The sequence below is a fragment of the Scyliorhinus torazame genome, chromosome 1, assembly GCF_047496885.1.
Source record: "Scyliorhinus torazame isolate Kashiwa2021f chromosome 1, sScyTor2.1, whole genome shotgun sequence".
NCBI lineage: Eukaryota > Metazoa > Chordata > Chondrichthyes > Carcharhiniformes > Scyliorhinidae > Scyliorhinus > Scyliorhinus torazame.
Window position 1 is genome coordinate 396991207 of NC_092707.1, and position 15738 is coordinate 397006944.

The 15738-nt window shown below is 44.6% G+C and overlaps 1 protein-coding gene across 6 annotated transcripts in view; it reads left to right on the forward strand.

The window, feature by feature from the left end:
* Positions 1 to 1341: 1341 nt before the first annotated feature.
* The window catches only part of ccdc28a (coiled-coil domain containing 28A), a 61258-nt gene continuing 46861 nt past the window's right edge, over positions 1342 to 15738 (forward strand). For 4 of the 6 annotated variants that reach the window (XR_011948645.1, XM_072513559.1, XM_072513592.1 and 1 more), the window contains exons 1-2: positions 1348 to 1717; positions 9034 to 9236. Coding sequence is in view for 5 of the 6 variants with exons in the window: in XM_072513559.1 (XP_072369660.1) it covers positions 9064 to 9236 (173 nt within the window). In the remaining variant the exon portion in view is untranslated. Of the gene's footprint in view, positions 1718 to 9033; positions 9237 to 15738 lie in introns of all 6 variants that reach the window. The other 2 variants (XM_072513583.1, XM_072513575.1) reach the window with 2 other exon arrangements.

Sequence of the window (15738 nt, forward strand, 5' to 3'; positions counted from 1 at the left end):
GAAGGTGCATTCGGGTCTTCGGGGGGGGGTTTTGTGTGTTGTTACATATTTGCTGTTCATATTTATCTTTTCAATGTTACTATTTCTTTCTGTTTCTTATTTGTGTTGGCACTTGCCGTTAGTTAATATATTATTTTTTTAAAACAATCAATGTATATATTGTTACAAAGTTGTAAAAAATGGAAAATTCTTGGTTGATCAAAAAAACTTTAATAAAATATATTTTTAAAAAAACAATCTCGGGGACCCAGACAAAGGATATATGTCCTTTGTCAAAGACAGTGTGGCGAGGTATGAATTATGTGACATGGGGCTCTGGCTTGTTAAACCAGTAATATTGCCTTGCTCAACTGCAAAGTTTCTGTCTGTTTTTGTATCATCTGACGAGCAGCCTCCCAGTCAAGGAGCTCTGGCCCAGTTGGATACCTGACTCCCATTTACACTGCCTCTCCTGGAAATTCTGTCCCATTGCCTTTTAGGCCGATGCATTTCTGCGTGTTTATCTCATCATGTGAAGTCAATACCATGGAAAAGTGAATTGTACAGCATTGGTTTTCAACCCGCTGACCTCCATGAAGGAATAACTCATTGGACTTTAATTCTGGGACCCACATGGAACAATATTTATTTTCTCTGTGGTCTCACACTGTAAATCTTTCTTTTTTCTGTCCTTCTTTTATTGTATAATTGCAAAGGAGGCAACGTTGCACCCTTCTCCCGTGTTTTAGTGTGTGCAAATAAACTAACCCTTTGAGTGAATTCTATCACGGGTTTACTGTGGAGTTATTAAAGGAGACTTGGATTGCACCGAAACCGAGAGGTTGGGAAATACGTCACTGCTTATAAAGAGGGAAACAAATCAGAACTCTTTTTATGAAAGGTGGTGAGAGGAGAAATCAGTGCTGTTGAATTTAATCCCCGTCCTGTCCATAACATTGTATTGAAGCATCCTCAGGGGCCAGTTAGCTCAGTTGGCTGGGTCATGACGCAGAGTGATGGCAAAGGAGTGGGTTAAATTCCTGTACCAGCTGAGGTTACTTATAAAGGCCCTGGCGCATTTTCAACTTTGCCTCTCACTTGAGAATTAACCTCAGGTTAAATCACCATCTGTCAGTTCTCTCTCAAAGGGGAGAGCAGCCTATGATTCCTTTGCGGGAATGGCGACTTTCGCCGAAGCATCCTCCTTTCTCTCTCTCTCTGACACACCTGTACCTGTCTCTGCTGGCCGCCGCGGGGCTCTCTGGGGAGTGTAGTTGCTCTCCTCGGCGTTCGCCTCCGCGCCAGTCGGACGGGAACTACGACTCCCGGCGTGCCGCGCGGCCGGCGACACACCCTTCCGGGGCCAAACGGCACAGCCGGAGTCGGCAGAGCGAGAGGCGCCATGGCAACCGGAGCCTTGGCCTGATAACTCAGGCCTGGGGAACTCCGGCTTTAAGGTGAGGGAGTCGGGCTGCGGGCGCCGGTCACACTCCCCAGGTCTGGGAGATGGAAGACAGGCCGGTCAGGTAGCTGCTCCTGTGGAGGCGGGTTCTTTCACTCTCATTACTACAAGGAGCCTCTTGGCCTAGGCCCGACACGACCCCCCCCCCCCCCCCAGTGGTCTCTCCTTTTGTGGCCGCTTAAGACAGCGACTCACCCGGGGGCCTCGGAGAGCCAACATGTCCTCAGCCCCAACGCCATCCTCTGCAGCATAGCCACCAGAAGGTGAGGAATCCCGGTAAGGAAAGAGCCTGCGTTTTATGTTGTCTGTCCTCAACCCATCCAACTGTACAATCCATTACTGTCCTCAGGATGGTCTTTCCCTTGTTTTCGCAAACTCTCACAATAAATGGCGAGCTGTTTGGATGGAGGGCGACTCTTGGCTGCCACACCCTGCTATTTTTCAAAGTGCTCTCTAAAATGACCTTCCTCATATGGTGTCTTTCACTACCTAAGGACATCTTCAAATGCTTTACAGCCGATGAAGTACATTTGGAGGGATAGAGCGTTTGGACAGGGCTTCCTTTGTTGTGTGAAAGACAAGAGAACTTCTGACAATCTAACACTGCCAGTAGTACATTGAAGTGGTTGTTTAGCTTCTGTGCTCCAATCCAAGACCCCTCCTATAATCAAAGACCCCTCCCACCCGGCTTACTCACTCTTCCAACTTCTTCCATCGGGCAGGAGATACAGAAGTCTGAGAACACGCACGAACAGACTCAAAAACAGCTTCTTCCCTGCTGTTACCAGACTCTTAAATGACCCTCTTATGGACTGACCTCATTAACACTACACCCTGTATGCTTCATCCGATGCCGATGTTGTTACATTGTTTACCTTGTGTTGCCCTATTATGTATTTTCTTTTATTCCCTTGTCTTCCCATGTACTTAATGATCTGTTGAGCTGCTCGCAGAAAAATACTTTTCACTGCACCTCGGTACACGTGACAATAAACAAATCCAATCCACAATGAGTTAACCAAGTGCCTTAAGAGTTGATGAGAGTGCTGCCAACTGAGCCAAGTTGGTACTCCATGCTCTCCACTCTCGAACATCACATTTTAATGCCCCCCCCCCTTCCCCCCCTGGGCATCCCAAGCAGATTCATTTTCTCAGTGTAAAGTGCCTTACTCAAACTAGTTTTCTAACTGCTCAGAGGGAGTGCTTTCTACAGTATAAAATACTGGATAAAAGTAAATTACTGTGGATGCTGAAAGCAAAGATAATATGCTAGAAAATCTCAGCAGGTCTGGCAGCATCTGTAGGGAGAGAAATGAGCTAACGTTTCGAGTCCAGACGATCCTTTGTCACAGCTGAGGCTGTGCCAAAGCACATCTCCAGCTGTGACAGGCTCATCTGGACTCTAAATGTTAGCTCTTTTCTCTCCCTACAGATGCTGCCAGACCTGCTGAGATTTTCCAGCATTTTCTCTTTGCTTTCTACAGTATAGCAGTTTGGAATGATTGCCATTGCATAAATTAATTCTTCTGCCCATTTTTTCGAATTAAGTCAATACCTTGGCCTCAATAACCTTTCTTGGGAATCAGAGAATCCCTACAGTGAAGAAGGAGGCCATTTAGCCCATTGAGTTTGTAAATTTAGCGTGGCACATCTTTAGGTTGTAGGGGTGAGACCCACGCAGACACAGGAAGAACGTGCAAACTCTCCACGGACAGCTGAACTCTCCGTTACATCCCAACAAGATCTTGCATTGGGCTGATGCAGGCCTCTGCTCTGGATTGTTTTCCGATCAAATTCTCGGGACAGCTCACGCCTTTGCTATTAGATATGTTTAATATCTGTCCTGCGGTTTGTTTCCTCCGATCCTTGCATAAGCCTCTGTTTGTTTGCTTCTTAAAATGGACAAGGACCTGAATCTCGCTTTCAAACACAGATGTTAAGCTGCTTGCTAAGGTTTTGCTGCTCCAGTTGGAGCCTTGTCTTCCAAGTATAATTTAGGAGGATCAAACAGATTTTGTAAAGGGCTGTCAATCATCAGCGAACATACGCCACCTATTGAATGTTATTCTTTTCCCCCTTCCCTGTATCTGAGCCAGAGGTGATGGTATCTTTTGACATTGAGAAAGCTTTTGACAGGGTGAAATGGGACTATTTATTTGAGATTCTCGGGAGATTTAGATTTGGCCATAAATTTATGTCTCTGGTCCACTTGTTATACAATGCCCCTACGGCGAGCATTCACACGGACACTTTACACAGGGGCCACTCTGCCTTGAATAGGAGTACTAGGTATTTGGGGGTCAGGGTGGCCCACAACTGGGCCTCACTTCACAAGTTGAATTATTCAAGTCTAATCAATAGTGTAAAAAACCTTCCTCTATCTTTGGCGGGCAGGATTCAATCAATAAAAATGAACATACTCCCTAGGTTTTTCTTTCTTTCTCAATGCCTCTCCATTTTCCTGCCCAAATCCTTCTTTATTGAGATTAATAAATTGATATCTGCTTTTATATGGGTGGACAAGAGTCCCAGAATCCGCAGCACGCTGCTAGAGGGATAGACGAACAGGCCCTCCCAAACGTATTGTTTTACCATTGGGCTGCTCATATCCTATTGTAGATCAGTGATCCCGATTCAATCTGGTGCCAAATGGAGGTCGCTCTTGCAGTACACCCACTCTCTTGCCATAGTTACTGCACCATTGCCCTTTTCTCTCACTAGATTCTCCTCAAACCCAGTGGTAGTCTCCTCTCTTAGAATCTGGAAACAGTTTCAACAACATTGTAAACTCCTTTCTCTGTCTTCCCTGGCCCCTATCTGTACAACCAACTTCTTTTGCCTTCTGGGCTGGACTCAACATTTGATTTGTGGAAACTAAAGGAACTTGTGCACTTTGGTGACCTGATCGGGGAGGGGAGGTTTGCCGGTTTTAGTGAATCCATGGACAAATTTCAGCTGGCCAACTCTAGTCTTTTTCGCTACTTTTGAGTTCACAATTTCGGATGTGTTATGGGCGAGGCTTTTCAGAACCCCAAAATGTATCATGGAGTTCAACCAACCTCACCCTTTAATGGATTTGTTGCTTTTCCGAGCACACTGCTTTTTCCCTAGGTGTGGGATTACAATTATGGACACGTGGGTTTTTAAACATAAAACACTGTTTATTCCATGAACTCAACTTAACATCTTAAATAAACATTGGATCTATTAACACCCCTTACTTCAAAGAGAACTCAGAAAATATTGCAACAGTAAATAATTCCTTAAAATGTTCCTTCAAACTTCCAAGAGACTTCACACCTTTAAACAGTATCACATCAGGTTAAAGGCTATATATATATATTTTCTGTAGAATGGCCGAGACTGTCGCAAACTGGCTTTCTATTTTTAAACTGCTCTCAGCAAAACCAGCCAGGCACTTTTTAGCTGCTCAGCAAAACCAAACTGCAAAATTTGCAGCTCTCTGGAAACACACACACTGCTTTTAAACTGAAACTAAAAACCTGTAAAATGGCTGACCTAAAGCCCAGCCCCACCCACTCTGACATCACTATTTTCTTAAAGGTACATTGCTTACACATCCATTTCTTAAAGGCACTCTTGCATGACACTTGTGCGACATTCCCTTCCTCCGTGCTGAAGGAGGTTCTATCCTCGGCTCAGCCAGGTAGGATGTCAATTTCAGACCTATATGGCCACATTCTCTCGTCTGATCCCTCCCCGCTAGACTAGGTGAGAGGGAAATGGGAGAGTGAACTGGGCTAACTAGGCTTGGAGAGAGACTCTTTACAACGTCAACTCCACGTCCTCATGTGCCAGGTTGAACCTAATTCAATTTAAGTTGCTGCATAGGCCACACTTGACCAAGGAAAGATGAGTGGGTTTTTTACTAGTATTGAAAACATATGTGATCGCTGTTTGCTTGCCCCGGCGAATCGTGCACATATGTTTTGATCTTGCCCCAAACTCGCTAGTTTCTGGACTTCCTTTTTAGCACCATGTCATCCAGTTGGATTTACTCCAATGTCCGTTGGTAGCCATATTCGGGTTTAGGATTTGTTGGCTATTCACTCTGGGGTAGAGGTGGGTGTTGTTGTGTTTGCCTCACTGATAGCCCATTGGCAGATATTGGTTGGTTGGAGGGCTCCCGTTCCGCCTTGTGCCTCTGGCTGCTTAGGGAACTTAATGTCCTTCTTGCACTTGGAGAAAATTTAATTTACCATCGGATTCAGTGGAGAGATTCTACCTGAGATGTAACCGTTCATCCCCTTTTTCAAACATCTAGACACAGTCAGCTATTGGGGGTTTTAGGGATTGTGTTTAATGTTAGATATTTATTTCTTTGTAATATTTGTATTCTTCTTGATAATATGAAAAACTTTAATAAACAGCCTCTTTTAAAAAAAAAAAAATCTCCTCCCTCAACAACTACCACCAATAAATTAACCTATTTGTCTTGCTTGCTACATGTAAATTCACTGATGTATTTGCCTGGACAATAAAAGTAACGGCCCATCAATAGTAATTAATTGGTTATAAATATGTGATAAAGCACTATAAAGGAATATCTATCTCTCTTTCAACCTCTTCCACATCCCTACTCCTTTGTGGACAACCTGCTCGTGTAATCTGGTTCTACTGTGTATCACTGTGTACGTACAGTGTGGAGCATTAACCCACTGTACCATAGCGTGTAAAGCCTTGAGAAATTAGAGAAGATGTACTTTGGCAATGTCAGTCTTGGGAATTGTTATTCGCTTCAGAAACATTGATGCCTCCCTGTTTCTTTCTGGCCTCTCCGAGCTCATTAAACACTACAAAGCCACAGTGATGGTGGGGTTAGAAATGTGTGCTAGGCAGATTGCATGACTGAGTGAAAGTTGATCCTGACTGGCTTCACCTACTAACTAGCCACAGAGCAAAGTTGGCACAAGTACAAATAAATATTTATGGGTGGGTGTGAGAAGACAGCAAATCAGGAAAATGGGTTAAAAGTTAGACATTCAAAATTTATATTTGCCAGCTATGTTGCAATAGACCAGTAGCAGTGTGATTGCTACAATTGGCCTGTGACTGTGTGCCAACACCAAGAATATACTCACTTAATTCAAAGAGGAAGTTAATATTATTTGCTTTTTGGCCTGACTAGTCTATCCAGATGTTAATGCTGCACACAAGCCTCCTCCCACTCTCGTTCGTCTAACCTAACTTGTATTCTTTCTCCCTCATGTTCCTCAAATGTATCTACTATTGACCTTCGATATTCCTTGTGCTACTTAGCATGTTCCACATTTTTAGGGAGATTTTCCAATTGTTGTATGCATATATATGTGTGGTATTTTAAGTCAGTGATGAAACGGCAACAATGCCGTTGGCTCTTTCTTTTCAAGCTGTCAGTGTTAACCTTCTATGTTCGTTTGAATTTTGGTTCTTGTTTCTGTTGCTGGGGCTTTGCAATGGAGAACTCAAAGCAAATGAATACCCGTACTTGTGGCTGAGCCACCAGCCAGAACATGATCCTGAGCGATCTGAGGTGTGAATTTTCCCTGTGGGTCCCAACCTGTACTTTATATCAAGTGGCGCCTGCCAGATCAGGAAGACATTGTACATGTTTATTTGTTTCCTGAAAAGAAGGTAAGAGTAGAATGTCATCAGGTAGCCGTGTAATCTCATAGGATTGCGTGCAAATACTTAACTCCAAGATGTGTATGTATCAGAGTTTCATAGGAAAGATGTCATATTAGCATTTGTAACACATTTCTCAGGATTATATGTCAGTCTGGATAGAAGATTGGTGTGTTTACAGGAAACTGAGTCTCATTATAAATGGGTCACATTCAGGCTGGCAAGATTTAACAAGTGAAGTGCCACAGGAACCAATCTCAACTATTTACAATCATTATCAACGATTTTGATGAAGGAACTGAATGTATAGTTGCTAACTTTGCTGATGCCACAAAGTGAGGTAGGAAAATTATGAAAAGGATATAAGGAGCCTGCAAAGGCATATAGGTAGGTTCGGCGAGTGGACAAAAGATTGGCAGATAGAGCATAATGTGGCAAAATGTGAACTTTGGCAGAATAGAAAAGCAGAATATTTAAATGAAATGAAATGAAAATCGCTTATTGTCACAAGTAGGCTTCAAATGAAGTTACTGTGAAACGCCCCTAGTCGCCACATTCCGGCGCCTGTTCGGGTAGGCTGGTACGGGAATTGAACCGTGCTGCTGGCCTGCCTTGGTCTGCTTTCAAAGCCAGCGAATTAGCCCTTTGCTAAACAGCTCCAAATTGAGAGAGCTACAGGGATCTCGGTAACCGGTCCTGATGTATCACAAAGTTAGTATGTAGGTACAGCAAGTGATTAGGAAGACAAATGGAGTGTTATTGTTTATTGCAGAAGGAATGTTTTGCTACAGTTGTTGGTGAGACCACATTTGGAATACTCTACAGTTTTAGTCTCCTTACTTAAGAAAGAACAAAATTGCATTTGAAGCTGTTCAGAAAAGGTTCACTCACACTTTTTCCGGGATGAAGGAGTTACTTTGTAAGGAAAGATTGGGCCTGTATCCATTGGAGTTTAGAAGAATGAACGGTGATCTTATTGAAATACAAGATCCTGAGGGGTTTGACAGAGTGGATGCTGAGGTGATTTTCCCTTGTGGGAGAGAATACAACCAGGGGATACAGTGTAAAAGTAAGGGATATCCTATTTCAGACACAAGAAGGGTAATTTTTTTCTCATTCTGTAAATCAACATCAGCAAAACTAAGGAGCTGGTCATTGATTTTAGGAAGCCAAGTATCGTACACATCCCTGTCTGCGTCAATGGTGCCATGGTGGAGATGGTTGATGGCTTCAAATTCCTAGGTGTGCACATCAACAACAATCTGTCCTGGTCCACCCACATCGACTACGACCAAGAAAGCACAACAGTGCCTATGCTTCCTCAGGGAACTAAGGAAATTTGGCATGTCCACATTGACTCATACCAACTTTTACAGATGCTCCATAGAAAGCATCCTATCTGGCTGCATCGCATGCGGCCTGGTATGGAAACTGCTCGGCCCAAGACCGTAAGAAACTACAAAGTCGTGAACACAGCCCAGTCCATCACGCGAAATCTCCTTCTATCCATTGACTCTGTCTACAGCATAAAGCAGGCAGCATAATCAAAAACCCCTCCCAGCCAGGTTATTCACTCTTCCAACCTCTTCCGGCAGGAGATACAAAAGTCTGAGAACACTCACTAACAGATTCATAAACAGCTTCTTCCCCACTGCTACCAAACTCCTGAATGACTCTTATAGACTGGTCTGATCCCTTCATACATCGTCTCTACTGAGTAGTACTACACTCCTGTATGCTTCACCCAATGCTTGTGCCTATGTATTTACATTGTGTATTTATGTATGTCCTATGTTTTTTCATGTATGGAACTATCTGTCTGGACTGTACGCACAATAATACTTTTCCTGTATCTCTGTACACGTGACAATAAATCCAATCCAATTTCTCATTTTGTTCTAGAACAACCAGAACTAGGTACCTAGTTTTAAGCCTTTGTAACATTTATTTATATTGTCTTCATGCAGGCAGATTTTGCCATCTGAATAGCAGACAGAATGGAGGAGAAGAAACTGAAGCGCAGGAGTCCCAAGGCCTCTACACATCAGCATATTCCTCCAGTGGGCAACAAGAAAAATACTGTGCCCACTAAGAGTGTGGGCTTGCCCACTAAGAGTGTGGGCTTGAGCACTGGCTCACAGACAGCTGCTCCAAAACAAAAGCTGAAAAGGTATAATACATTTTTTAAAGTTTATTTTTGCGATGTGGACATCACTGATGAGGCTGGTATTTAATGCCCGTCCCCAGTTGTCCCTGAGATGGTGGTGCTAGTGGGCCTTCTTTATCAACCACTGCCTTAACTACCTCCAAAGCGGTCAAAAGTGAACTGTCTTGGTATGGGACTGGAATCACAGATCAGGTTGAGTAAGGTTTGCAGATTTCCTTCTCTAAAGGATATTAATAAACCAATTGTGTTTTAATCCTACTCGTTCATTTCATCTACACATTGTAAGGCTTTGTAGTAATTGCTGAAGTATATCCTAAAAATTAACATTTTTATCTGTCTTTATATTTTAATTTTATATATATTGTTCCTCATCGAGATGAGTGAGGGGCAATGTAACATTTCTCTTTTCCCCCCCCCCACCCCAAACCAACGTTTGAACATCAAGAGCTCCCAAATGAGGTAAACGACCGTCAAATTCAGTTAAAGCACCATTTGCTACCAACAGTTCAGAAGAGCTCCCCTTACTGCAGCATGTTGGAAGCACTTTACGAAATCCTGTGCTGCTAAGTTCTTTCAAAGTGAGTGCCTGTTTCTCGGACATACAACCATAACAGTGTAGTGCAGGTTTTGCTGAGGCTGTACAGTGCACTGGTCTGACCATATTTAAGCATTACGTCAAGCCTGGTGATCTCCCTGTGCAAGAGTTATGCAAACATTGGGCAGGGCACATAGAAGAGAGAGCGAGTGTGTAAACGAGAATAAGGTACCAGTGAGATTGCTAATTCGTCACAGGCAGTTTTGTGCAAGGAAGGAATAGTATTGAAAAGTTTAAGTCTGGCCAAGTCAGAGGAAAGATTTGCATGGTATCAATCTGACTTGATTCTAAGCCAAATCCCAGTTTGAAAGAACACCCGTTTATCACTTGCTATGCCAGCTGAATCTTGTAGACTGATCTGAACAAGCTTTTAGTAACTGAAACTATTCAGTTTACAACATTGGAAAAATCTATGGCTGTTACTCCTTTTAATGTACTTGTTTGATGGACCCTACTGAATTTCACACTTTGAGCTTGTGGCAAAAAAAAATGTAGGGACTTTGGAGGTGTTCTAATGTAAAGCTGGAGGAATGCAGGCTGGGCTTATTTTCTTTTAAATGGAGAACAATATTTCAATGACATCAGTTGCAGTTTTGTGTTGTCATCAGGATTTGAATAAAGCCTAATTATGGGTGTGGTGCAATCCCCACTTGTTATACTGTGGTGCAGTTCAATAATAGACATTGTCCTTCAGACCTGTTCTGTGTCTGGCCACAGTATTTTGAGCTGTAGAACATTGTGTTTTTAAAAATAAATTTAGAGTACCCAATTCATTTTTTCCAATTAAGGGGCAATTTAGCGTGGCCAATCCACCTACGCTGCACATCTTTGGGTTGTGGGGGCGAAACCCACGCAAACGCGGGGAGAATGTGCAAACTCCACCCAGACAGTGACCCAGGGCCGGGATCGAACCTCGGCGCCGTGAGACTGGAGTGCTGCCACTGTGCTGCCCCTTGAACATTGTTTTTGAAGAGTTAATTTGCATCATATGCTGAGCGGGCTTTTCCCATCTTGGGAGAATTTAGAACTCGAGGACACCGTGGGCGCAATTCTCCCATCGGGAGACTAAGTCCCGGCGCCGGAGTGAAAACCGGAGTGTTTCACTCCGGCGTCGGAGGCCGCTCCCAGCCCCTTATTCTCCCGTCCCCGGGGGGGCTAGGAGCGGCGTCGGCATTTCCGCGCGCTGGGCCTTGCTGCCGCGTAAAAGGGGCACCGCGTAAATGACGTCATCCACGCATGCGCAGGTTGACCGGCGCCAACCCGCGCATGCACGGTTGCTGTCCACCCCGCGACCGCCCCGCAAGAAAATGTCGGATGGATCTTGCGGGGCGGCGGGGGGAAGGAGGTCCTTCTTCAGTGGGGCCGGCCTGCCGATCGACGCCGTTCCCGCCGGCAGCGACCAGGTGTGGACGGCGCCAGTGGGAACCTGTCGTGTTGGGCAGGCCGCTTGGCCCATCCAGGCCGGGGAATCACCACTCGCCCGTTACAAATGGCGAGTGGCGATTCTCCGAGCGGCCAGCCGTGATTCTCGCCGCGCCGGTTTGCGGGGGGGGCGGGGGGGGGGGGGGAGAATCGCCTGCGGGTGCCGGGGCGGCGTGGCGGGACTCGCGCGGCGCCCCGGCAATTCTCCCACCCGGCGTGGGGGGGGAAATTCCGCCCCGTGTTTTTAAAAATAAATACATTTTTAATACCGAGATCAGGAGCAATTTCTTCTGAGTGCCGTTAATCTTTGGAATTCTCTTCCCCAGAGATCAGTGGGATCTGCGTCATTGAATATATTCAAGACTGAGTTAGACAGATTTTTGATGACCTGGGAGGCAGTCAGGAAAGAAAGAGTTATGACACAATATGATTATCCATGATCTTATTGAATGGTAGAGCAGGTTCAATTAGCTGAATGGCCGACTCCAGTTCTTATTTTGTATGATAGTCTATGAATTTTCTAATCTTTATAATAGTCTTTATTATTGTCGCAAGTAAGCTTACATTAACACTGCAATGAAGCAGGGCAGCACGGTTGCTCAGTGGTTAGCACTGCAGTCTCACGGAGCCGAGGTCCCAGGTTCGATCCCGGCTCTGGGTCACTGTCCGTGTGGAGTTTGCACGTTCTCTCCGTGGTTGCGTGGATTTTGCCCCAACAACACACAGATGTGCAAGGTAGGTGGATTGAACATGCTAAATTGCCCCTTAATTGGGGGAAAAATGAATTGGGTACTCTAAATTTAAAAACAAAACACTGCAATGAAGTTACTATGAAAATCCCCTCGTCGCCACACTCCAGCGCCTGTTCGGGTACACGGAGGGAGAATTCAAAATGTCCAGTTCACCTAACAGCATGTCTTTCGGGACTTGTGGGAGGAAACTGGAGCACCCGGAGGAAACCCATGCAGACACTGGGAGAACGTGCAGACTCCGCACAGACAGTGGCCCAAGCCGGGTATCGAACCCGGGACCCTGCCGCTGTGGGCTAACCACTGTGTTATTGTGCCGCCTATTGGCATCAACACATGGAGCCTGAGTGACAGCACTGAAGGTGTTAGGGTGCCACATCTCAGTTCTATACAATATCCGTGCCGTTTGCAGTGACAAATGCACCTTTCCTAGCATGGGACAGTGTTTGGGCCTGGATTTGTTCTGTGATTTCCTGTTTCTCTTGGTGGTGATAAGAGAGGAAGTAGTGAAAGAACATGGGTATAGGAGTAGACCATTCAGTTTTTCGAGCATGTTCTGCCATTCATTAACAAGGTTTGCTTTATTCTTTCATGGGACATGGACATCGTTAGCAAGGCCAGCATTTGTTGCCCATCCTGTATTTCCCTTGAAATGAGTGGCTTGCTAGCTCATTGCAGAGGGCAGGTAAGAACCAACCACGTTGCTGTGGGTCTGGAGTCACATGTGAGACCAGGTAAAGACAGCAGATTTCCTTCCTGAATGATAGTTTTTGACAACAAATGATCATTGTTGGCACGGTCTGGCTTTTCAACTCCAAATTTATTAATTGAATTTAAATTTTATTGACTGCTCTGGTGTGATTTGAACCTATGTCCTCAGAGCTCTGGATTGTTAGTCTCATTTTTAAAAAAAAAATTAATTCATGAGACGTGTGCGTCGCACTCTGTGCCAGCATTTATTGCCCATCCCTGATTGCCCTTGAGAGGGCAGTTAAGAGTCAACCACATTGCTGTGGGTCTGGAGCCACATGTAGGCCAGACCGGGTAAGGATGGCAGATTTCCTTCCCTAAAGGACATTAGTGAACCAGATGGGTTTTTACGACAATCGTTTAATGGTCATCATTGGATTTTTAATTCCAGATTTTTTAATGAATTCTGATTTCACCATCTGCAGTAGCGAGATTTGAACCACCCTCCCGGCCCCGTGAGGACCGGCCTATAGATCACGGCTGATTTGGAACTTAACTCCATATATTGACCTTTGCTCCATTGGCAAATCTGTTTTCTGAGCTTGTGTCCGAATGAGCTGTGTACGTTGAGAGACTTTGCATTTCATGTCCACGCTTTGGTCTGATAAACCAAGATAATAGATGTCAGTAGGCTCTTTGAACATGGAGGGCATCACAAATCGTCACTGTGTCTGAGCCTGGCTTCTTGTTTATCCATCCCACCTTTCTTCACATGGTGGGAGTTGTGCCATCGGCTGCCACAATCTGGAATTTTCTCAACCCTCCCACCTCTTCCTCTCTCTCCATGCAAGACCTTCCTTAAAACTCATCCCTTTGACCTAGCTCACAGTCACCTCTCCTGGGACTTGGCATTCCTTTTCTCTGATTACGCCTCTGTGAAGTGTCTTGGATGTTTTCCTGCATTAAAAGCTGTACAACAATATAAATTGTTTTGACAGCGGCAGGTGCTGAAGTTAGTTAATCTGTCATCCTGTTTTAGAAAAAGACTCTGGCAACTAGTCTTTCTTTAACTATTTAAAAACCTTATTCGATGCCTTATTTGTGATAAATGATGATTAAATGTTTTCAGTGACAGGGTGGTCGGTAATCGGCAGGCACAGATTGAGGAGAATTGGCAATAGAACGAAAGGGGAGTTGAGATTTTCTTTTATACAGCTCACTGTTATGATCAGGATAAGTACTTTAAGGAAAACATTACTGAGGTTATGGGGAAAGAGCAGGAAGAGTGGGACTAATTATATAGAACCAGCATGTACACATTGGATCAAACGTCCACCTTTTGTGCTGTTTCATGTTTTGAAAATACTTAATCCACTTTTGCAATCAGTGATGATAAACTATGTATTTTTAAAAAATAAACAAACCGGATGATTGGGTGGAATGGATTTATAGAGGACTATGAATGAGATTCACCGCATGAATTCAATTGAGCAGAGGGACTGTAAGAGGCATTCAGCAATACGAGTGCAAATTGAAGCGGCACGGTAGCACAGTGGTTAGCACTGTTGCTTCACAGCACCAGGGTCCCAGGTTTGATTCCCCGCTGGGTCACTGTGCGGAGTCTGCACGTTCTCCCTGTGTCTGTATGGATTCCCTCCGGGTGCTCCGGTTTCCTCCCACAAGTCCCGAAAGACGTGTTGTTAGGTGAATTGGACATTCTGAATTCTCCCTCTGTGTACCCGAACAGGCGCCGGAATGTGGCGACTAGGGGATTTTCACAGTAACTTCATTGCATTGTTAATGTAAGCCTACTTGTGACAATAAAAAGACTATTATTAAATTGTGCAGTTCAAAAATTTTTGGAAAGTTCTGACATTAATAATTTGTGAAAATGAAAATGCTGTTAGTAATTTGGTTTGAGGGCCTGCTTATCATCACTGTGTGGGGAGAGGGAACTTTCCAATTAGAGTCGTACATTCTATTTCGTGCAATCAAAATGCCAAAATCAACGTCCACTGATTGGATCATTTAAATTTAAAAAGGCAGTTCCTCATTGCCAGCTTTAGATGCTGGAAGCAGCCCAGCATGACAGGAGGCTCTAATTAGCCCATCTCCCTCTTGTGGTAGGATATCAGTGTTGTAGCTTGCTGTTCTTTTCCCATAGTATTGATGCCCTTTAGCCCAGTGTTTCTCAAGCTTTACTCCCGGGACCCACTTGGTCCTCGCGATCTCACTTGCTTTGTCAGTTACTTTTCTGCTAAGGACTTCAGCTGATGATTTACGTTCTCGCTGCACCCTTTGGGGAAAAAAGTCAAGAGGTTTGTCCTCGCCATGCTCAGTCTTCAAATGCCGCTGGAAGTTTTACGGTTTTAAACTCATTTGCCAGTACATCTCTGCATATAACAAACGTGGGATTTGCACCCTGAATTGCATTGGCACAATTAAAACATTTAAAAAGAACTCATCTTTGTACTGCTTTGTTGCCGATTTCAGTTTTCTCTTTGTTGGCTGTTCACCAGAGGCCCTGGCGCTCTGAACAGAGTTAACACCAGCACTGCTTTTGTCTGGCCATGGACTGTCTTGAGCCATCCTCCCAGCAGATTCTGTTGAGAGATCCTGGCCTGTTTGTATCTCTGGCCCTCTATTCCTTATAACAAAACGATCCATCTTCAGTTCTTCACAGTCCTGTTGCCTTGCTTGCAGCTAGAAAATGGAGGAATCTCTCCTCCGTGATTTTGCTGATAAGCACGGACGTGTAGGCCGCATGACAACCGTGTACGTGCTGGGCGCGTGGCCGTTCTGCTGCCGCTTCTGGCTGGAAGACTACATCGTTCCATTCAAACACCGGATGCGGCTGGCATTCTCGATTTAAAAGCTGGTTGCAGACATTGGGCGCTTCTCCTGCAATCTGGAACGTTCTGAGTGCAATATTTAATCCTTTTGCATCAGGCAAATCTAAGAGGTCAATGTCAATCTCATGGTTGTCTATTTTTTTAAAAAATGCACAAAGCTGTTCGCGTTGTGACTTATTAATGGAGGCAGATGGGCA